The 22,691-nt window shown below is 33.6% G+C and overlaps 5 protein-coding genes across 9 annotated transcripts; 4 read left to right on the top strand and 1 right to left on the bottom strand.

The window, feature by feature from the left end:
- The first annotated feature begins 11 nt into the window (after positions 1–11).
- LOC111006488 (uncharacterized) lies at positions 12–2,862 on the top strand. 5 transcript variants are annotated; one of them, XM_088123271.1, is made up of 5 exons: positions 12–650; positions 1,044–1,161; positions 1,881–1,941; positions 2,067–2,105; positions 2,576–2,862. In XM_088123271.1, the coding sequence occupies exons 1-5, from the start codon at positions 203–205 to the stop codon at positions 2,717–2,719; spliced, it is 810 nt and encodes a 269-aa protein (XP_087979397.1). In that variant the 5' UTR covers positions 12–202; the 3' UTR covers positions 2,720–2,862. The 5 variants fall into 5 exon arrangements, with proteins under 5 accessions (XP_087979397.1, XP_022134148.1, XP_022134149.1 ...); XM_022278456.2 differs by having other exon boundaries at positions 14–650; positions 1,038–1,161; XM_022278457.2 differs by having other exon boundaries at positions 14–650; positions 1,038–1,161; positions 2,562–2,862.
- A 2,461-nt stretch (positions 2,863–5,323) lies between these two features.
- PRX52 (Peroxidase superfamily protein) lies at positions 5,324–7,364 on the top strand. The gene is made up of 4 exons (XM_022277951.2): positions 5,324–5,793; positions 5,889–6,080; positions 6,351–6,516; positions 6,697–7,364. The coding sequence occupies exons 1-4, from the start codon at positions 5,581–5,583 to the stop codon at positions 7,086–7,088; spliced, it is 963 nt and encodes a 320-aa protein (XP_022133643.2). The 5' UTR covers positions 5,324–5,580; the 3' UTR covers positions 7,089–7,364.
- Positions 7,365–9,884: 2,520 nt separating this feature from the next.
- Positions 9,885–12,101, bottom strand: LOC111006433 (LOB domain-containing protein 15). Its single transcript, XM_022278379.2, has 2 exons — positions 11,465–12,101; positions 9,885–10,551 (listed from the first exon to the last, which is right to left on the bottom strand). Exons 1-2 carry the CDS (start codon positions 11,690–11,692, stop codon positions 10,126–10,128), a joined length of 654 nt encoding a protein of 217 aa, XP_022134071.1. The 5' UTR covers positions 11,693–12,101; the 3' UTR covers positions 9,885–10,125.
- Positions 12,102–15,506: 3,405 nt separating this feature from the next.
- Positions 15,507–16,029, top strand: LOC148212101 (histone H4). Its single transcript, XM_088122395.1, has one exon. It carries the CDS (start codon positions 15,581–15,583, stop codon positions 15,890–15,892), a length of 312 nt encoding a protein of 103 aa, XP_087978521.1. The 5' UTR covers positions 15,507–15,580; the 3' UTR covers positions 15,893–16,029.
- Positions 16,030–17,682: 1,653 nt separating this feature from the next.
- On the top strand, positions 17,683–18,243 carry LOC111006180 (histone H4). Its single transcript, XM_022277949.2, has one exon. It carries the CDS (start codon positions 17,753–17,755, stop codon positions 18,062–18,064), a length of 312 nt encoding a protein of 103 aa, XP_022133641.2. The 5' UTR covers positions 17,683–17,752; the 3' UTR covers positions 18,065–18,243.
- The last annotated feature ends 4,448 nt before the right edge of the window (positions 18,244–22,691 follow it).

Below are 22,691 nucleotides of genomic sequence, written 5' to 3'. Positions count from 1 at the left end.
GCCCAAAGGCAAAGTTCCCGTGCTTCAGTTCATTTCACGGCAAACGCCACTCCAAATCTTGTCGTCGAAGTTTCAAGTTCAACCGGAATTTCCCGCCAGCGTTACTGTTAGCTTCCTCCACACAAGTTCTTCCTCGCGTCTTCTCCAGCATGAAGATTCGGGAACGCCTTCTTCTTCCTCTGTGAAATGGGAAGAACTGGAGATGGAAGCCCCGAAGCGAAATCTCAGAGCTCGAAAACCCCTCTCAGATTGTACCAACACCGTCCTCTCCTCGCAATCGTCGGCATCGAATTTTTCCTCTGTAATCAAACCCCGGAGACGTGTAATCAAGTCCGCGGTTAAAGATGCTGTCAACAATGAGAAGAAAGGCGAATCAAGTTTTACGTCTGCATCCGCATCCCTTAATTTGCAAGCTTCAAACCCTAGTTCTGATTGTCTTCCTACAGAACCAAACCCTAGTTCTGATTGTCTTCCTACTGAACCAAACTCCAGTTCTGATTGTCTTCCTACTGAACCAAACGCTAGTTCTGATTGTCTTCCTACTGAACCAAACGCTAGTTCTGATTGTCTTCCTACAGAACCTAGTTCTAGTTCTCTTCCTGCAGAGGCTTCTACTCCTACGCGGCGCGCAGATTTGCCGTCTAGTTCAGGTAATTGTACTTTCTGATATCCGTTGCCGTGCTGTGATTTTGGTGTTTTGGTGCTTGATTCTTTCAGTGGGACAACTGGAACTGTAAGCATCAGTAACTATTACTTCCCTTTTTTTCTTAAGAGAAGTTCACTTTACTGGAACTACTACTTTGGAATTTATGAAATACGAGCTATTTTGGAATTGTTGAAAATTTTAAGTAGAAGAGATTTGTTGTTTTACTTTTAATAACTAATGCGGAGTGGAAATACCTGCGTGCAGGAGAGTATTCTTCTTGTACGCGTGGTTATATGAACTAGGAACTTCAATATTGAGATCTTTTTGTTCATTTTTTCTTCAAATTTTCGGTGGCTTGAAGTCTGGATAATATGTTGCGTCTTGACTTCAGGAACAGATCGTGTTTCGGAGCCCCAGTCATTCTACAGTAGGAGGCACCCTACAAATAAAAGGAAGAGCACGGAGATAGCATTTACACCATTTATTTTCGCTACCGCATCAAAAATCCATACCATGTAAATATCTCTGCACTTTTCCCCCCTTTTGAAACCAAATTTCTTCACATTTAAATCTTCGAAATGGTTCATGGATTGATTTTTTTCTGAAACTAGACGAATTTAGTCACAGGTTCAACGTTTCATAGTGTCTAATGAGAGTTTTATCATGGTATTTATGTGACTAATGGAATCCAATGTTTGCTAAGTTTCAAAAGAGCAATTTGCCTGCACTCTACATTAGTTATCAACCTGGCTTGCCCCTGCCCTGCTTTGTTGGACAATTTAAACATTTATCTATCCTGGTCCATGTGTTGCTTTTATCTGTGAAGTAAAATTTGACTATTCAAACAATTACTATTCAGGTTGATTTGGTGTTGCTCTGATTTTATGTATTGAGGAAAAATTGCAGCTCGCATAGATAAGGATTTGTCTACTCTTTCATTTTTGTTGATAGGTTTGCTGAGCCTCAATTGTTTGAATGCTTTACGTATGAAAAGCTTCAGTCTGTTGAGGCTTTCATCTTTCTAGTTGAACGTTTGTTTGTCTTCTTAATAGCTTCCAATTTTGTTGGAGAAAAGTTAGTTTAGACTAGTGGGCATTAGTGCTAATACTACTACTACTAGAATGTTTTTATCTAAAGTTATGGATTAATGGATAGAAGAAATATGTCTCCTAAATTCTCCTCGTTTAGTTTTGGTTGCTCACTCGGTTGTTAATGGTTCCCTTGGTTTAAGCAGGGGTGAGAAAAGAGATGGATACAGCAGCCCATCCAAAGCGAGGACCGTTCCGTGTAAAAAGGTCCGTTGAAAATTGTAGTACTTGTAAAATTTGTATCTGTTAATCTAGAGTAGGGAAACACTTTTATCCTTATTCTTGCTCCTTGCTTCTTTAGTGTTTAATTTGATGTTTATTCTATATGTCAGCAAAATATGTATTCTGACCTTTCTCCCAGAAATGTGATGGTATGTATGCTTTAACCATACTACAATGAATGACTTCTGTTCCTGATTAATTGGAAGTACCATACCACCACTGTGTGAAGTGTGAACATTACTCTTAGTCATGGTTTGGGCAATATTTTACTGACTTTTGTTTACATCCTCTACGGGATTATTAATTGATTAGACTTTACAGACCGACTCTGTTTCTTCATAAAGAATAGTAAATAGTTTGTATGAAACGGCAGAAAATGACACCCTTTCAGTAGTATTAACAATCGAGATCGCCGGGTCTCAGTTTTCGAAGCCTTATTTTTCATAAGATGAGGACCTACCGAATTGCCATGATATGGTAATTCACTAATTATGCAATTAAAAGTCTCTAATATTTTTATTTCACACTAACCATTTGTTAGCAGTCAACTATTAGAAGTCCTAAATCGTGGTTCAAATTCAACTAATTAATGTAATAATGAGTAGCTAAGTTTTTGCAGAGGCAACGTGGAACAATATATGGAAAAGATGAGTCCAAGATTGAGCTTCCACGGGAATTTGTTGAGAAGCAGAAAGCATATTTTTCAGAAGTAGATGCATTTGATCTAGTGGTAGAGGAGGCTAAATCATCCGACTCGGAGTAGACGGTGCTGTATAGTCTTGTGAAGCATAGGCAATGTAACCATTCAAGTTAGTAGTCTGTATGGTGAAGCTGTTATAAAGCTCATTACTCATAGAACGGCTTGCTCAGTTAGTCAATCAAATCAGGTGCTGTTTTCTCCCTCTACTCTTCATAATTTGTTAGCTTTTTGTGAGTCTCTGATCTTCTTTGCTGTTAGGCCGACCAGAAATTTAAAATTTCGCATCTCATAGTTTTCAACCTCAACGGTAACATTTGCAAAAAATGTGTGTAGACTAATAGAGTTTTGGACTGGATTAAAAGTCCTAAATAACAACTCGACTTTAGAACTCAAGGAAACAGTTGTACAACCTATAGAATAGATCATAGATCATGTTCAAGTAAGGTCGTCCTAAATAACAACTTGACTTCTGATAAAAGCGGAGAGTGTTTGGCCAATTAGATTAAGAATCTAGTAATTAGGCTAAGTCAAGTGTTTTAGTTGGTCAATTGATTAGGATGAAATTATCTTAACCTTGGTAGCTATATAAATGGGAAATGGTGGGATCAGCTGTTAGCCTTTTCTTTTCGTTTGTTTCTAGTTGGGGGGGTGAGTTTGTTTGATATGACTTATGAGGGGCCAGAGGTGTCTCATGTTAATAATTTGGGCACTGTTTGCTTATCTGTCTGGAGATGACTTTAAACCTGCCAAATCATTTTATTTATTTCGTAATTGTTGAAATTCTCTTTGGGAGGATAGTGAAATGTTAAATTATCATACTTTGACGAAGATAATGGATATTTTTTTCTGTATATTTACAAAATTAATCCCTTGTACTTGGTGAAGACTGAAGAGTGATAAACCTTAGGGCAGATTAAATTCCATGAAATCCTTCAAAACTTTTCAATTCAGAGTTACTAAAAAGTGTACTCTTTGTAAATGAAAACATAATAAATATTATTATTGAAATCATGAAAAGAAGACACAAGTCTTGAGTTGATATTTCTGTGTTGCTTTGCTTTTACTGGCTACACGAAATTAAATTGCATTCGAAAATGAAATTAGGAATAGGATTGTGCTTCTTTCTTCTGGAAATCACTCTTCCCTCGTTGTAATTAAATATTCTGCAGACTGTTAAGCCTTAAGCTTTAATTATTAGAAAATGATATTCTACCTAAACCCCTTTTTTTTCTTTTTCACTCTTTTCCATTTTCTCGGCTCAGAAAAGAAAGCCTACATGACATACGCTTCCTTTTCATCCATTTATCCAACGCTCATCACATCGCCTTTCCCAAGACGCCACTATCGTGTTAACTGTGTAAATAGAAAAGTCTTGCTTCTTCGTATGGTGTTAATTTCTTTTTTTTTTTTTTTTTACTATTACTGTGGGCTCTATAATTTTAGAACTTCTATTTAAATCTAAATTTTGTTCTTGTACTTTCAAAACATATATTTTGGTATGTGTAGTTTTAAAAGGTGATTGTTTTAGTTCTTTCATTTTCATTTTTATCTTATTTCTGTCGTTCACAAGTTGAATTTTTTATAAACAGAGATCGAAATAGTCATTTTTAAAAGTACAATGACTAAAATGAAATGAACAAAAGTTGAAAGTATACCCACCGAAATAGTATTTAAATCTTAATAATGAATAAATTGACCAAGGCCTATCAATGCTTATTTCAATGTTGTATCAGTGGCTCATTCTATGATGTTCAATGGTTGGCAAACCAAAAATCTACATACTAGACATTTTTATCATTATTTTGAATAGAAATTATGACACGATTGGAACGAGTCATATGGTTGACTTTAGTCTACCTCTATTAGTCAGATACATTATTAACCTTCTGCAAACCATCATGAGATGGCTCAAGTGGTCAATGAGGGCCTTTGTTAATAGTAAAGGACTTAGAGGGAATGAGCTCAAACCATGATTTAATATCCTACGAGTTACCTTGTCAACCAAATACCATTACGATAAATCTTTGTATAATTGAAGTTTTCTTAATTCTGATTATGTTCATATCTCGAACCATTTGCAATTATCCAATCATTTCAACAAGATGAGAAACGCATGGAAGATACAAATTGAATATTTAATCATAAAGTTGATAACTTTATAACTACCGCGTGCGTATATATAAAGTAAAACCCGTATAACCTAAGCTTTCTACCGAAGAAAAATCAAACGGAACTTTTCCAAATTACTTTATCAATCACTTTAACTTTCTAATAAGATAATTGGGCCACACTTCAATTTTCAACAGCAGCATCTTTGAAGTTCATAGCCCTTTATAACATTATTCCCATGCACAAATGGGACCTCAATCTTTGACTTCTCCATTTCCATTAATAAAACTTCGCAGAGTTCTTTGACAAAACTCATCTTCCAAATTCTCCTTCTGCCACTGCCGTTCTGTTCAAACTCACAGACGGGTTCTCTTCTATCTCTATTGATATAAGATATACGAGAGTTTACAACTAAAACTAAAGTTGTTAATATCATATCATTGTAGAAATTATAGAAACGTCTGTTGACGGTATAAAATTATTCTATCATCTTTTCAACGTTCCTCCTTACCATAAGTAAAGAATTTAATGGTGGTCCGACTTGTCGTCCAGTCAAAGGGGAGTGTGTGACTTGATTTGTTAGGATTGTTGTAATGATATTTTATGTTTTACTTTTTCAAAGGGTGGAAACGTAGAAAAACACTCCCCCATGCAACTCCATTTCTACGAGTTAGGTTCACCTGCCAAAGCCTGTTTGATGGAAGAGAAGCCATAAAGCTTCCTTTATATAAACCCCACATGGTAACTCTTTCTTCTTCATCAAAACAACACAACACTAGTTGGAGATTTGTTGTAGATCTTGTGTTGTTCTAGCAATGGGTGCTTCCAAATTTAGAGGAGTTTTGATTCTGAGTTTGGTTGTTCTGTTTTTGGGCAATGCCAGAGCTCAACTTTCCACTAGTTTTTACTCTTCTTCTTGTCCAAATCTATTGTCCACTGTCAAATCCTCTGTTCAGTCTGCTGTCTCCAGTGAGGCTCGTATGGGAGCTTCCCTTCTTCGCTTATTCTTCCATGACTGTTTTGTCAATGTTAGTTCTCTCTCTGTTTTTTCTGCATGAAAGGTATCGCTAAGAGACAGTCTCCTTGAACATAATCATTTGTTTTTTAAATCTTTTGAATTCAGGGCTGCGATGGGTCGATTCTATTAGACGACACGTCGAGCTTCACTGGAGAGAAAAATGCAAATCCCAACAGGAACTCTGCTAGAGGCTTTGATGTCATTGACAACATCAAAACCGCTGTCGAGAATGCTTGCCCCGGAGTTGTTTCGTGTGCGGATATTCTCGCCATTGCCGCTCGTGACTCCGTTGTTCTTGTAAGTTGTTCATTTCAATCATCCAATCATGTCTATTTAGTTTCTTTACCTTTTTTTTAGAGTGTATTTATCTCGTGTTTACATTCGAAGATGATTTTAATATACTCCTAAACTCGTTTTATAATATTGTCAACTATCTAACGGTAGCTTATGTAGTTAACAGAACTAGGATGATAGACTCATTCCTACAACTCCGAAACGTTTATTATAAACTTTAGATTAAATAGATACAACTTTAAAAATTTAACCGATACTGTACAATGTTTACAGCTAGGAGGACCGAGCTGGAACGTAAAGTTGGGAAGAAGAGATGCGACAACTGCGAGCCAATCCCAAGCCAACAACGACATTCCTGGACCAACTTCAAGTTTAAGCCAACTCACCTCCAGATTTAGCGCCCTTGGACTTTCCAACACCGACTTGGTCGCCCTTTCTGGTTTGTCTCTTACAAAAATTTTTAATACTCCGTCAGTTCCTACTCCTTTTTCTCCGCTCTAAGAAAATATTATTTCTTAAAGAGCCATTAGACAGTAGGCCCTACCTCACTTTAAAACCTCAACATGTTTTACATATTCATGCTCTCGTACTACTATAAATTTTTCCTGAATGGTTTCAGGTGGGCACACGATTGGACAAGCACGGTGCACGACATTTCGAGCTCGTGTATACAACGCAACCAACATCGACAGTTCATTTGCGAGCACAAGGCAAGGGAATTGCCCGAACAGCGCCGGGTCGGGCGACAACAATCTGGCCCCTCTCGATCTCCAAACTCCCAATGGTTTCGACAACAACTACTTCAAGAACCTTCTCCAGAACAGGGGCCTGCTCCAGTCCGATCAAGTTCTCTTCAACGGCGGATCTACGGACTCCACGGTCCGAAATTACGCCAACGCCCCTGCCCGTTTCTTCTCTGACTTTGCTGCAGCCATGGTTCGGATGGGAGATATCAGCCCTCTCACTGGATCCAATGGGGAAATTAGGAAGAACTGTAGGAAGATCAATTAAATTTAAGGAACACCTATAATCCTTTGTTGTTGTTCTTGTCTTGTTCTCGTTTTTAGTTTGTGTGTTATGGAAGAATAATTAGTTTGTGCAAGTTTTTTTTTTTTGGCTTTTGAACGAAGGGTTTTTTATTTGGGTTTAGTGCGTCTCTGGAAGCAGAGTTTATGATCAAACAACTCTAATATTATTAGTCGGGTTCTTTTCTAGTACTTTTTCTACCGGTTGTTGGATGCCCCATTCCCATATATTGTATTAAAAAGAACACACTATTTTGTCTCATCATAATTAACTTGAATTTGACCCAATTCATATAGTCTATCCATTTGAATTTTGAAAAATAAATATAGAGGGAAATTGTTGACATGATTCAGGCACATCAATAAATGGATATTAGGAAGAAGACTTGGTCAATAAGTTTGATTTTATTTGTTTTTTTTTTAACACATTTTATGAGATAACAAGTTGTGGTCCATTCTAATTTTTTTTTAATTTTTAATAGTTCAAAAATTTCAATAGGTTAACAGTAGTTTCTATTTGTGTGTAGGCAAGTATTTTTCCCTTTTTTATGTTTATTAGTGACACATTTTTATTGTTGAATGGAGCTGTCTTTCTGTATATGTATTGATTTTCAATAGTTTTGAGTTATAAATGACAAAAATATTTCCCAAACTTCCATCCAAATAAACTAACTTATTCTTCAATTAGTTTTTGTGGCTTTTTTAACTATATATAAAATTACAGTTATAACCTTTTTTTTTTTTGGTAATGGTTTACTCTCTCACCGTCTTTTCTAATTATCTTCCAAATACACAAACAGGCCAAACTTCTATTTAAAATTGTCTCGTCGCTTAAAAATGAAATTGAAATTAAATATATGGTTGTTGTAAAGCATTGTTGGATCTTCCTATACAATAATATATTGTAGTTATCTATCTATTCTCCGTCTCACATTTTCTACCATTTGCGTCAATTTTTCTCTAAGATACATTAAAAAAAGAAAAAGAAAAAACAGTAAAAGTTATATGTATATATATCCTTAAAATAGTAATTGGGTTATAGATAGTGTACTTGAAGAAAATTAGGACTCGTTTAGTAACTTTCTGTTTCTTGTTTTTTGTTTCCAATTTTATTAAGAAATCAAGCATTTTCCAACTAATTTTGTTTCTTGTTTCACCTCTTTTGGGAACATCTCACGATTGTATAGCTATTTTAGGAACAACCAAAACAAGTTTCTTCTTTCTTCTTCTCATTTCCAATTTGTTCCAAAACATAAATAAAAAGATTATTTTATTATAGTTGGATTATTAGAGGTTGGAACCATGCAATACATTTTTCTTTATTAAAAATAAAGAAACATAAACAAGAAACGGAAATGTTACCAAACAAACCCTTAATGACTCATTCTTTCACATGAAGTCGTCTAATAATTTTAGAAGTGGAAATAAACGAAGCTTTTTTTTTTCTTTTTTTTAGAAAAAACTGAGCACTTTCAAACTATTGTCTTATCTCCGAAAAAAGAGAGGGAAAAAATAAAAAGAAAACAAAAAGACAGAAAGGTATATACAATCTAAGAGATGCAAATGCTTTAAGCAATCCATGACACTATACCAAATTCCCCATTAATTAGAGAATCCAATGAATAAGTCTCCCACTTCACTCATTGTGATTAAATTGCACTTGAAACATGGTCATAGTTATAGAATTATTGCAACGGCTCGTTAATATTGGTTCATTTTCGTGGGATGAAATGAACTGTACAATGGATTAATCTATTGATTCAAAAGACTAAAAGAGCATAGACAAATTTTAAAGAATGAATTCAAACTATAGTGATACTATCTAAGATTTACCTTAGCAATCAAATATAAAAAAGTTAAGGCCTTGTGTTGCAAGAAAAGAAAAATTCAACCAATTAATTGTTTACAGTTCTATATTAGAAAGAAAATATAGAAAATGTCAATACATGCATGCCTGATATAAAAAGTAAATTATTAATTAATTACATTCTCAGGAAAAAAAAGAAGAGGAAAATGGGATACAAGTTAAGATATGCAAATATTTGGGGGCGTGTGAAGCCAAAAAAAAATATATATATATTGTTCAATTAACCCATTTACAAGTTAAATCTTGTCTTTCCGACAGACTTAAATCACCAAATTAAGTTAATATTAAAGAAAACACCGACTTAATTAATTAATTATAAACCATCATCCATGTGCGGCTGACTATGTATCTAGTCAACCTAAATTTCTCAAACTCTGTAGACTTTCCTTTCATTTCAGCCACCGCCGCCGGCCGCCGTCGGTGGTTTTATTTTTCTGTCACCTCTCTCTTCATATGTTTTATATAGTTTACAATCAAAACAATAATGTTAAAGAGTAATTGAAAATTACTACAAATAAGTAGCTAGCTAGTTAAGAGAGACCAGTCAACACCAAGAAAGTAAAAATACGTTTTTATATAATTTATATCGTTAAATTATCAAAAGTAATTTTGAAAATCCAATACTAAGATGTGTTTGAGAGTCATTTTGGCATGAACAAAATCATTTTTACTATGTCAAAATCACTTTCTTACTATTAATAATGTTTTGACAAATTAAAAAATTGATTTTAGGAAAGTTTAAAATTATTTTAAGGTATCATTTAGATGATAAATTTTGAAAAATCAACTAAAAATCAATTATACTTAAATTTCTTCATTCAAAATTACTTGTTCCACGATCACCTCCAAAAAAACCCTAGATAAGAGAAACACTGCATCAGTGTTCTACCAAAAAAGTGTTAGTGGAATAAGGACTAAATTCAAAGCACCTTTTCTTTATTCAAAATCTATCCCAAACAAATAACATGCTATTAGTGTATCATGTAAATACCAAAAAGCAATATATTAGTTTCCAATAATCAGTTTTTTCTGCCAACCTGATCCGAGTATTACTTATTAATAGACGCCTCTCCTCAAAAGATTAGAGATTTGAATTTCTACCAAACCCACAAAAACTTTGTCTATAGGTAATTAAGCAGGTGTTCGAGTTGCAAGTTCAAGCAAAGTAGGAAATATGTTCAGCCGAGATGGTGTTAAATTCAGGGGCAGCACTACTGATTGGCGAGGAATAGATCGCGGAGGAGGACGGAGGAGGCGGCGGAAGAGAAAGTGGAGGCGGCTGAGAATGTGGGGGAGTCGGGGGTGCTGCAGGCGGGGTTGCGGTGGTGGAAACGACGACTCCGGCGGCGCCCGAAATCAAAGCGATGTGTGGAGAGGAAGAAGAAGAGGGAATAATAGCATCTCTATACTTGTACTTCAAAATCTCAGATCTTATCGAATTGAGGTCAGCTTGTAAAGTTTGGAGTTGGTGCTGAAGAGCTGAAATGGCGCCCATGCAGCCGTAGACTGGATCTCTCAGCCTCAGATTGGCTTCATAAACCAGGCTGTTTGCCGCGTCGGCTCTTTGACTCTCTGGTACCTCCTGAAAATTTCCACCACCAAACAAACAGAATTAATATTCTTCCCTTTCTACACCAAAACAAAACAAACAAATTAAAAAGGTTAAATTTAATTATATAAACTGTTTACTTTGACTTAAATTTGTTCGAAATTAATTTGAGATAATATTCAATTAAATTTACTTAAGCTTATCGATTGAATGGTGGTTTATTCATTTTTAACCTACGTCATTCTTAAATAAACATCTTTATATAAGTGTACTTAGATCGACCGGCTCATGACAAAATTTATTAGATATAAAATTAAAAGTTAAAATGACTCATCACACTTCTAAATTGGTTTAACTTGATAACTATTTTATAATCTAATTTTTAAAAAATATTTTCAAAATTCAAACCAAATTTTGAAAACTAAAAAACAATAAAATTTTCAAAATTAGGCTAAAAGTATTAATAATTTATAGGATTCAATCTCAAAATCAATTCGCTATAAATTGTTAGGTTTGCATTATCTAATTTCCATAGAAGATCATTAACAAAGAATTCAAATATGTTTTTGGTGAAAAAAAAGTTTATGAAAGTTTCTCACAAGTATGAATGATGTGTGGTTAAAAAAAAAACAAAAATATTTTTGGAAGCAGAAAATTAAAGACAAACTATTATCATCAAACTTCAGATTTGAAATTTGTCAATTTACCTGAACAAAAATTGATATGAAATCAGTGTATATAGTCCGTAGCACAGTAAAATAATATTCTTAACTGATACAGCAAAAACCAAAGTCAGATCTATTAATTTCCATTAATTTAATAGAGAGTGGATCTGAAGTACACAGTAGAAAAATGTAAAATTTTTTCTTTTCTCTTTTTTCCATATGACTAATACGAACTGAAAATGAAAGGAAAAGTTATGAGATTAGGGTTTAGAATTAATTACCATGAGCATCTTAGCGACATTGCTGGCACCAAAAACCTTGTGGACAGAAGCAAATTTGTGGGGTTCATGTGGAGAGAAATATGGAGAAAATGGACATTCTTGAGCACACCTTCTTCTCAGAAGCTTACAAGCTGCGCATGGCGTTATTGTATTCAGCCTTCCTCCATTACTGCTCAAAATATGCCTATAGTTATTACCACTGCATAAAACTTCTGTTTCTCTCTTCATCTTCTTCTCCCCTAAATCCCTGCCGAATCCCGACGCATCGATAAATATTCCTCTCGAATCGAAATCAGAAATCCTTCTCTCCTTGAGAGAGAGTTTTCAGAAGAGAAGAGAAAAAAAGAGAGGTTTGGAGTAGAAAGAGGGTGTACTTAAAAGGCAAGATTATACAGCGAGAATAATATATAAATATATAATAGAGGACTTGTGTGATAAGAAAACACAGCAAAAAGGGGGAGATATGAATGCGACGTACTGAAATCAAGCTCTCATCTTTTGGGGACTTGAGAAGAGAAGAGAAAAAGAAGGGCAATTTTGATCTGTGAGGAACAAAGAACATGGGTTTCAGAAATTTATTTGGAGGGTCATGAGACAAATACTGGAAAATAAAAAATAAATATATATGTAATGAATGTTAATGGGGAAGGAGTGAGGACAGTGTGGGAGATAGAGGCTAATTTATATATGTTTTTATGACTGCTGGCTCACGTGTGCCTTCTTAAATGCGTTTTGACTTTTGAGCCATGTGACCATTGCTTCTTTCTCTAACACAAGACATGCCCAAAATTAATTAAGTTTACAACTTGAGAAATTCTACCAAGTGCATTTTTAAATTATATATATATATATTTAATCGAAAAGAAATCATGGTTACAAAACACGGAGCTATGTTAATCAAAATGGTAGAAATGTCATAATTACAAAAATGTCTAATTAGAGGACCAAGTAGAAGTCGAGACTTTTAAACAAAATTTTCAATATTAATGGCGTGGCCTTCTCCCACACCAAACACCATGAAATCTTGTTGTTCCTACTGTGCACTTGCACGCCACTGAAAACTTGACAACTATTGAAAACATCTCTCTTCTCTTTTCAATTATTCTCTTCTACCTGTCAAAATTTCAAGAGTGCCTAGAGATTTATGGTTGCGGAGTAGTTTTTTTCTGGTAGGTTTAAGAAATTCTTCTAAAAATTATATATATAACTAAAAATCCGAATGTGATTTACAGAAGGAAGCTAATCTCACAAATTTTTTTTTAGAAGCTAATCTCACAATTAATACAAAGTTCAACCCATGATTAGTAAATTAAGCCAAGCATAATGTAAAGCCACTTTCAACAACTTCAAAAAACTATTGCTTTAAAGGGGGGGAAAGGGAGGGATACATCAACATTTTGGTCCATAGTCAATAATTTTCATGATTAGTAAACATTTTCAAAATGAGCATTTTTGTAGTAAATTTAAACAAATATTACAGGAAAAACTAAAACACACACTTGTAAAAAGAAATAGCTAGCAACTCCCATTAATTTGAGAAGTTGAAAAACTAATGACATTATCGAACAAAACAAGCTTTTCACTTGGGCATATGGGTAGTAGTTTCTTGTCAAAATCAAAATCCCACAAAAAAAAAAAAGGTGGTTTTCTTCAATATTTTGATAATAATGTTTTTATATGTAAGTTGTGGATTCTTGGTGAGTGTCCAGAAGAGAGATCATTCACCATAAAATACTCAACATTTGTCACTGATGTGCATATGCAAGAAAGGGACTGGACACCCTTTACCAAATCTAAAAACAAAATCACATCCCCAAGCTTTAATTTTTAAGATAACAACACTTAATTAATTAGAGTTCGCTTACTTAAAAATGGACAAATTTAGACACAGCAAGTTCTTGACAACCCTTTCTGACCCACCACCTACATTTTTCACATACATAGAAAGGAGAAAGCTTAAAACTCAATGAAGAAACTATTTACTGAAGTTTTCAAGAGGTTAATTTTTTCCTTTCTTGTCAAATGGGTATAGGGTTTTAATTTGTGTTACTTGGTTGTGAATTTGAGGAGTGTTATGTCAAAGTGGGTGGTGAAAGGGAAGGAAAAGGAGAAATAATTTATAGTATATATTAGGAGAGTATTGATTAAAATTAATATAATAATGTGATGAGGATAAGTAAATTATGGTATGCTTAGACTTGAAGGGAATATAGCACCATCCCTTCTTGTTTGACCCGTATTTTGAGCCTTACAATTCGCTGCCTTGTGTTCTCTCTCTCATTTCCCAAACCTAACTTTCTCATAATCTCTCTCTTTTTCCCTCCTATTCTTTACTCTTAACACTAAACCCTAGATGCTGCCATCAATAGGGTTTTGCTTCCGAATTTTGTTCGGTTAAATTATAAATTTAGTCGTGTATACTTTGAATATTTTGAACATTATATCCATTTATTTTACCAACTTTTAGTTATCATCGTTTGTATGGTTAATAGATTATTGATGTACTGTTACTATATGCTTATTAGTTTGTCGAATTGTGTATTGTATCACAATAACTTTTTCTTTTTTGAAAGAGAAACCATTTTCACTATTAAGAGTATGTGAGTCGTATTACACCAACTTTTTTTTTTTTTTAAGAGAATCCATATTCATTAAGAAGTATGTGAGAAACACAATTTAACGAGATGATAGATACATCATAATTAGAATGAGAAGATTTAGAAGACCAAGAAGAGGGTGATATTTAATATCTTCCTAAAGATGAGTATAAGATCTGAAATCTATCTATAAAAGAGCGATTATTCTTCTTGAGCGAAATATTCCAAAGAATAGCACCCACTACATTGCGCCAAAATATGTTTATGCTATTGTTTGCATGGGAAGAAAATACTTAAAAAGTATCGATATCATACCGAGAAGAGGGATGAAAACGTTGAACGTGTTGAACAGCAAATGCCAAATGGATGCAGTGCTAGTAAAAGAACAATGTAATAGCAAATGGTCATGGTAGAGCGTCTAGAGCATCGATGAAATGTGTATTGACATATAAATATGGCTTAAAAGCTTAGGAGACTAAATAAACACAATATAATCTAAAGCATGAATGATTTTATCTTTCGGAAAATGAAAAAAAATGCTAGATATTTTGGGTATTACTCTACTTTTTCTTGGCCACGTTGCTAAAACCAAAAGAAATTAAAAAATGGAAGTTCTTTAACCTATTTATTTATATCCCCTTCCATTGATAGTTCCAACAAGGGTGACAAATTTAACCCTTCTCATCAAAATCAAACTATCTAGTAATTATATAATATTTTTACCAAATGTTCGGTACAAGTCCAAACAGCCAAGATATAATAAATAATTATTTTATAAATCGAAGTTAAATTTTAAGTTTACTATTTTTAAGTCTCATACTCGACATGGCACAAGAAGGGGTAATAGTGATAAAACATATCAAATTAGATGAACTACAGCCTGAGGGTCTTGTTCATATTAGCTCTTGTAAGTGTTCAAATGTTGTACTAGTTTCATCATTTATGGATGATTATTTTTTATTTACTTAGTTTTATTTTCACATCCAAAATACAGTACATAATAAAACAAACAATAGTTGCAGTTAAAATAAGCAATCAAGGACATCAAGATTTTTAAAACTCCTTAAATGATGAATTTTTTTGATTTGAGAAAATGGTGGTTTTCCTTCGTACTAATTTATCTTAATAGTTTGTTTTTTCTACACTCTTGTCATTTTATTTCACAAAACTAATTTACTTTAGTGATTCAAGCTTGGGCCGGCCCGTTAGCTGCTGTGATTGGGCTTTTTGGATCCACAAAATTTGGCAATTCCCGCCGCCAGCTCCAGATATTTCACCTACACAAATCACATTACATTGAAAAGCACAATCCGCGAAGCTTTCACGCGGATCGACGTTCCTGACCGTCGATTAATCGAAAATCCAACGAACAATAAGACTCCACGTCAACAGCTTCAAAAGCCGAGCGTCGAATTCACTCTACTATAAATTCAACCGAACCACCACATTTCGTCAACAAATTCAAAATTTCACGATCAATCGTATCGCATACGCTTCCCAATTCAGCTCCGATTCAAACATGTCCGGCCGCGGAAAGGGAGGCAAGGGCTTGGGAAAGGGCGGAGCCAAGCGTCACAGGAAGGTCTTGAGGGATAACATCCAGGGCATTACGAAGCCTGCAATTCGCCGTTTGGCTCGTCGAGGCGGCGTCAAGCGAATCAGTGGTTTGATCTACGAGGAAACCAGAGGAGTGTTGAAGATTTTCCTCGAGAATGTGATTCGCGATGCTGTGACCTATACCGAGCACGCCAGGAGGAAGACGGTCACCGCCATGGATGTGGTTTACGCCTTGAAGAGGCAGGGAAGGACTTTGTACGGTTTCGGTGGTTAGGCTATAGATCAATAACATGAAAGATTGTAGATCTTGGCTTTAGATCTGGTTTCTTTTTAGTGTTAAATCATATTTTTTGGATTTCCTGTAAGTTATTCACAGTCATTCAGAAATTGGACTATTACTTGGTTGAGAAATTGTCCTCTGGAGCTTCTTCTATCGTTCATTCCTCCCAATGTTACTGTGTTCTTCTGGTCGTTGCATATAGAAATTGGTTTGTAACTGAGGCATGATGCTTTGAAATTGCTCGATAGGAATGAATTCAAGGTCTGTAACTCATAACTGAAAATCTAATATTGGTTACTATTCTTCCCAATTTAGCGTAAAAACCAGCATTGCATTCGGGTGACTATGCTACGGCTGAACGTCCATATACTGTTAGGGTTTTTGATCGAAGGAACTTTCTCTAAATGTGAAAGTCAATAGAATTTGTATTGGTCAGTACCTAAACAATTGATTTTAGAGGATTATAACAGGAAAGTTATTCTGCCAGTTGCATTGGTTTGAAGGTCTAATTATAACCTCTAGTTATCTATAGCCTAGTAAGTTGGAAGAGAATTCCTTGTTTTAAGTTTTATTAAATCCCCCACTTTTCAGAATTTCACTCTAAAATTGAGCAAAGAATTGGTCTATGCGAAGAACAATGAGATATTATTGAATCAATAACCAGGTTGTTTAACCACTTTGTGGCGATAAATGAAACCAAAAAATTGTTGATTTCTTTTATACAATTGAACAAAAAATGGTAGAAAAAAATTCCCCACCAACTCGCTCAGGTGAATGGATGATATTGTTACGGATCACAAAAAGTGGTTTTTTACCCAGAAAAGCACTTCAACTAAAAGTTGTGGTTCATGTGACAAGTGCTTTCCTGTGGAAGTATTTATTTTACGGATCCAACTTAGGTTAACCAACATTATGCTTGTGCTAATATCAACAACTAACTGTAAGTTTATCAATTAAGGGAGATAGCCACTAACCGGAGTAAAATTATAAACATAAACGGGGGAATGAATCACATCCTTGAGATAATGAAGAAGAATTTTAATTTTAATTTGTCCTCTTCACTAACTAAATCACAGCTCATAAAGTATATTTTGATGGTTTAATGAGCATCATATTAGTGAGAATAATATCGACATGTGATATTTTCATCCAGTATTCAATAGTATATAAAAAAAATTGATAAAATATATAAAATATTTTTCACTAATATAGACATTTAACTTATTTAAAATGATATATTGTAAATATCTATTTATATTGATATTTTAGAGAAATAATTACGGATATTTTCACAGTTGAAATCTTGGTGATAATATTTGAATTATAAGCTTAAAAAATACCAATACAATTCACTAGAAAAATATCAGTATCGTATTTTTATCCTTATTTACTTAAATGATCATTAAAATCTACCAGAAAAAATCATTGGAACAATATATATTTTTTAATATGTATCAAAGATTTTCTGGACAATTATTTAAAAACAAATCATTTAATTTGGTAATAGATTACACTTTTAGCAATGCTGTATAAAAAAAAAAGAGTTATTGAGTGGTGCATTTGCATTAGGCGCTTTCCCTTCCCGCTGCCCGAAAATTTCACGTTTGCCCGCGTAGAAAATGAAATTACATTTAAAAAGCAGAATCTGCGGATGTTTCACGCGGATCGAAAATTTCCACCGTCAGATCAAAGGAGCATCCAACGAACGACATAAGTCCCCGCGCAAACAAGTTCATAAACCAGGCGTTGGAATTTGGACTTCTATAAAAAGCCTCTCGCCATTATTTTACAACATCAGATTCACAGCTTCCCGATTCAACTAATTCTCTGTACCATCCAAATCCAGTAGTGAAAATGTCCGGCCGCGGAAAGGGAGGCAAGGGCTTGGGGAAGGGCGGAGCCAAGCGTCACAGGAAGGTTCTGAGGGATAACATTCAGGGCATCACGAAGCCTGCGATTCGTCGTTTGGCTCGTAGAGGCGGCGTAAAGCGGATCAGCGGTTTGATTTATGAAGAAACTAGAGGCGTTCTGAAGATCTTCCTCGAGAATGTGATTCGCGATGCTGTGACCTACACGGAGCACGCGAGGAGGAAGACGGTTACCGCCATGGATGTGGTTTATGCGCTCAAGAGGCAGGGAAGGACTTTGTACGGTTTTGGAGGTTAGGTTATAGGTCGATTACTCGAATGATTTCGGATCTTAGCTTCAGATCTGGATTCTATTCTCTTACTCTCCTTGTTTAGTTTTAGGTTTTCTGTTAGTTAATCTCAATTGTTTAGACTTTGTGAAATTTACTTCAGTGAAGATTAAAGAATGTTGCTATAAACTGTTATGGATTTTTCTCAGTTTCTCTTTGTAATCTTGATTTCTTTTAACTGGTATAAATTTTAATTTGTTTTACAATCATTAATTATATGAGTCGACTTCAGTTATCTTGCTTCGATGCTTTGTTTTGAGAATTAAGACTGCCTAGTAAAATTCGAACGAAGCAATTCCATTAAAATCAGAGAAAATTCTCCAGATCCTTATGAATGGAAGTGGAAAGTATTTCGAAAGTTGATAGATAAAAATTTCCGATACATCTTGATGGACGAACGAGGTGTATCATCATTTGTTCTGATACTTGTGATGAAAACACTGGTCAATCTTAATTGATACATATTCTGACAAAGGATTCATTGACAAACGGAACTCAGAACAAAAAGGGTAAAGTGGATTACAAAATTCCCACAAATGCGAACGCCCTGGAAGATCTTCACCCTCGCCAATAGCTAAGGCTTAAAATATTTTTGACAGCTTTTTTCAGAAACAAATTTGCAACCAATAATGGTAATTTTGTCCATCACAGTCTCTGATCACCCAATAAAAAGCTCCAATTTGCTGCGTTTCATCCCACGATGCTCGAATTTTCCATTCTGCTTAAGCTCTTCTGCATTTTATCAAGATGTAAATTGATATTTTGACATTATTCGATTTAATCTCTCTTTTTTTCACATCCAAAAACAGTCCTTCAAAATAAAAACAGAGGTGTCGAAACTAAAGTCGAGATTTCTGATTCTTATTATTTTGAGACTTGAGTGTTGTTTAGGTTTGGGTTATAGGCCCGATTGTTTTCCTTGAATATTAGTGGGCTGGAGTTTGAATGATGTTGAACTCAATTTTGGACTTTAGCCTCATTCGGGCCATAGGCCCAATTTGCGTTAGATTTAGATTGATTTAAATTTGTTGTTAAGTCTATTACTATCTTAGGCTAATTTGAGATTAAATCGTATTACAAGTTTTGAACTTATTTGATATTTGGGCTAGGGTAATTGAGAGGAAATGAGTTCAAACTCTATGATGGCTACCTATTTTAGAAATTAGTAACTCGTATGTGATTCCCAGTACCAAATGTTGTAGGCTTAGACGGTTGCCATAAGATTAGTCGAGGTGCGTATAAGCTAGCCTGGATATTCACGGATATCGAAAAAAAAGAACTTATTTGATATTAGGTCTAATTTTCATGCGATTCAATTTAGTTATGCAAGTTAACATGATCAAACGACTCTAAGAAAGATATACAAAATTATTTAGATTTGCTATGTTCTACCATTAATTTATGGACCATCTAAAAACGAATATTTTGTAACTATAGTAATAATAGCAATAGAAGGATTAAAAACTTTTTAGGGGGAGAGAGCATATAACAAAAATTCCGATAGATTCACCTTGAATAAAAGCTTGCATAAATACATTTGTTCTTGTTTATTTTGTCCACAAATAAGTTCAAATCTCAAGAACAAGTGCGAAGAGCTAGAGATTTTGGACCTTCCAATGAGCTCAACCCATTGAAGGGGCTAGCACATAGTGGGCCCTAAGCCCAGCCCATTCGTCGGAGAAAGAAAACAGAATATAAAGGAGATAAATAAGGGCCGCAGAAATTATGGAAAAAACAGTTGATTTTTTTAGTAATGTTTGCTATATGACCCAAACTAAACTTAGAATAATTGCGTGCACTCTTCTAATTTCTATCAAAAGATTGATTTGAAGTTATTGTGTAATATACTTGTTGAGAATATATTAGAAATATTAAAGAAATGTAGGTCAGATTTGTGTAATGTTATAGAATTAGTGTGTGAAACTATTTTATGGAGACTAGTTTTTAGAAACCATTTGACAGACCTCTTTTAGGAAATGTTATTCTTATAAAATATCAGTTGTTTTTTTTTAATTGAAATACGTGGAGTGAAGATTCGAATTCACGATCTTTTCATTGGAAATGAGTAGTTTAATTAGTCTCAGATTGACTCGAACATTTGTTGATGAACTTGAAATCACTATATCTCGAACTATTTTTTTATAGGAGGGAATCCAATTAAAAGAAAAAAAAGCCACATAAACAAAGAAAGGAAAAATAAATTTTAACGAATAATCAAATTATTATTTGGGAGTAATTTTGATATGGCTAGAATCACTTTACTATTGGCAAAATCATTTTCATTTTAAAATAAATACGTTTTACGTTGATTCATAAGTGATTTTGAAAAATTAAAAATCACTTTAATAGATTTCTAGTCAATCACTTGGGAGTTGGGGGTGATTCTCCCAGTGGCTTTTGAAATATATATATATATTCTTTGATAGAAAATTAGTTTTTAAAATGGTTAATGTTTTAAATTTCAAATGCATCTTTATATTTCAATTTATTTTCACCTTAAATTTTGAGAAAATTTAAAATTTTTGCCTTTTTATTATATTTAATTTTGTTTGTTCTCTCTAAATTTTTATTCCACATCTATTTATTTCTCTCTCTAAATTTTTTTCATTCATTTTTTAAAATTTCTCTCTCTAAAATTTGTGGAGATTGGTTATTTAATCATATGTATCATGTTTTTTTTTTCATTTTAATTAGTTAATAAATTGCATTAAATAATATTTCAAATATATATTATTAATTTGTAATCTTTAAATCACTTTAAAAATCAAATATTAACGTTCGAAATCACTTTTAATTACACAAAAATCACTTGAAAAAATTATATAAACAACCATTAAAATAATTATATAAAAAATATTTTCACAAAATCACTTGTGATTAAATCTCTTTTACTTAAATTACTCGTTTTAAAATAATTTCCAACCGATAGACTTATAGTCTTTGGAGAAATGATGGAGCATCATTTTATATATTATATTTAATCTTTATTTGACTAGGGAGGGACAAATCGAGGAAAAGTACAAAATCTTTATATTTTTGAATGGTCATAAATTAAGGTTCTTTCTTCTTGGTTCCACCTTGATTTTCAGTTTCTCTGGTTATGAGTCTCAAAATTTAAGAAATTACGAAAGGTTAATGTTTAATAATATTCTTAAAAAGATATTTCATTTTTAATAAATTAAAGAAGGGTTAATGTTGTTATTGTCAAATGATGTAGGGTGGTCAAGCGTCAAAGCATTTATTGCAACACACGTGTCACTTAATTTGTGGCCCACTTGGAACATATTTGGTAATTTTTAATATACTTTAAAAACATTGACAGAAACATGATATTTTTCTAAACCCACCATTTTTTAAAATTGTATTTTAGAAAGAATCATTTTTTTAAGAGACTTTTTTGAATAGATATGTCTCAAGAAATGAATCCTCTAACAGACGATATCTAAGCTAAATTTGAACCACACATTTCTCCTAATTTTTGTTGAATTTAAGTAGTAGGAGTATAATATTCTTGCTTGTTAAAGAGTAAATTACGGTATTAGATTAATTAATTAGTAAGTTGGGCATATGGCGATTTGGATTCCAAAATAAAAAAAATAGGGTCTTATTATAAAACAAAAGATTTGGTGAAATCTTGAGATGGAAGTCATCTCTTTGCAGACGTGTGCCTCATTTGCAGGATACTTAAATCTTGAATGTTGTGTTTGAAACCAGATTCCGGGGCAATTTTATGTCCACATGGAAGACATACTTATTAATTGACACACCTTTTTCAGCTACTCTTTTCTTCAAGTTTCATTTGTTTAATTGCTCCAATTTGTTCACATACTTTAATAAGTTGAATTGCGCAACTTCAGGAACTCAGTAAAAAGGTCGGTAACATTTTTTTTAGTACAACAACATATTACAGGATGTGGATTTGAATCTACTATCTTTTAGTGTTGGGGATATATATTTTAATCAGTTGAGCTATGCTTAAGTTGACACTTTTGATATATTGTTGAATGAGTTGTTGAAACATAACAAAATGATTAAATCGTCATTCTAAGACCCTATGATTTATGTTTAAGTTTGATTTCAATTTGGTATATAACTTGATATTAACAATTTAACAGGTGTTTCAAAAAAAGAAAACAATTTAACAAGTAGCATTTTTATTAGATATGGTAACAAGAGACGATATGTTAGATACCCTAACCCGTCGGCTTAAAGCTTTTGAGTTCATTGATAGTTTAATCATGTTTAAGATTATATTAAAGTAGATGTCCTATGTTTGTGAACTCCTATATTGTCATTTCCTTCTCATTGATTTCTACTTGTTAGGTCTTGTGCAAATTTACAAGTCTACAAGTGGGTCGAGTATTATTAAATATCTTATAAATGATTAAATTTACTCTAACGCGTAAATTTTTAAGCGTTTGGGTTCATTAGTCAATGATATTCAAAACGATAAGCTATTATTTAGTATAATGCAAGAAGAGTAAAAATTATTTGATTGTATCTGAGTCGCCTACATTTGAATTTGTTGAGCAAAAAACAAAAGGATGGTCGGGATTAAATAGTCAAAATCCTAATACATTTAGCCTAGTGTAGTTT

Source organism: Momordica charantia (genome assembly GCF_013281855.1).
Source record: "Momordica charantia cultivar OHB3-1 chromosome 4 unlocalized genomic scaffold, Mcharantia_2.0 BLBB01000004.1, whole genome shotgun sequence".
In the NCBI taxonomy this organism is placed as follows: domain Eukaryota; kingdom Viridiplantae; phylum Streptophyta; class Magnoliopsida; order Cucurbitales; family Cucurbitaceae; genus Momordica; species Momordica charantia.
Note: the sequence above shows the minus strand (reverse complement) of the source record. Positions and strands in the feature narration are given on the sequence as shown.

Bases quoted from the DNA above. Each gene is read 5' to 3' on its own strand.
- LOC111006488 (XM_022278456.2), top strand. From the start codon at position 203: ATGGAAGCCCCGAAGCGAAATCTCAGAGCTCGAAAACCCCTCTCAGAT. The intron at 1,942-2,066 runs GTCCGTTGAAAA...TCTATATGTCAG, and splicing joins GGACCGTTCCGTGTAAAAAG to CAAAATATGTATTCTGACCT. The intron at 2,106-2,575 runs GTATGTATGCTT...AAGTTTTTGCAG, and splicing joins TTTCTCCCAGAAATGTGATG to AGGCAACGTGGAACAATATA.
- PRX52 (XM_022277951.2), top strand. From the start codon at position 5,581: ATGGGTGCTTCCAAATTTAGAGGAGTTTTGATTCTGAGTTTGGTTGTT. The intron at 6,081-6,350 runs GTAAGTTGTTCA...CAATGTTTACAG, and splicing joins CTCGTGACTCCGTTGTTCTT to CTAGGAGGACCGAGCTGGAA. The intron at 6,517-6,696 runs GTTTGTCTCTTA...GAATGGTTTCAG, and splicing joins CGACTTGGTCGCCCTTTCTG to GTGGGCACACGATTGGACAA.
- LOC111006433 (XM_022278379.2), bottom strand. From the start codon at position 11,692: ATGAAGAGAGAAACAGAAGTTTTATGCAGTGGTAATAACTATAGGCAT. The intron at 10,552-11,464 runs GTAATTAATTCT...GGAAATTTTCAG, and splicing joins ATGTCGCTAAGATGCTCATG to GAGGTACCAGAGAGTCAAAG.
- LOC148212101 (XM_088122395.1), top strand. From the start codon at position 15,581: ATGTCCGGCCGCGGAAAGGGAGGCAAGGGCTTGGGAAAGGGCGGAGCC.
- LOC111006180 (XM_022277949.2), top strand. From the start codon at position 17,753: ATGTCCGGCCGCGGAAAGGGAGGCAAGGGCTTGGGGAAGGGCGGAGCC.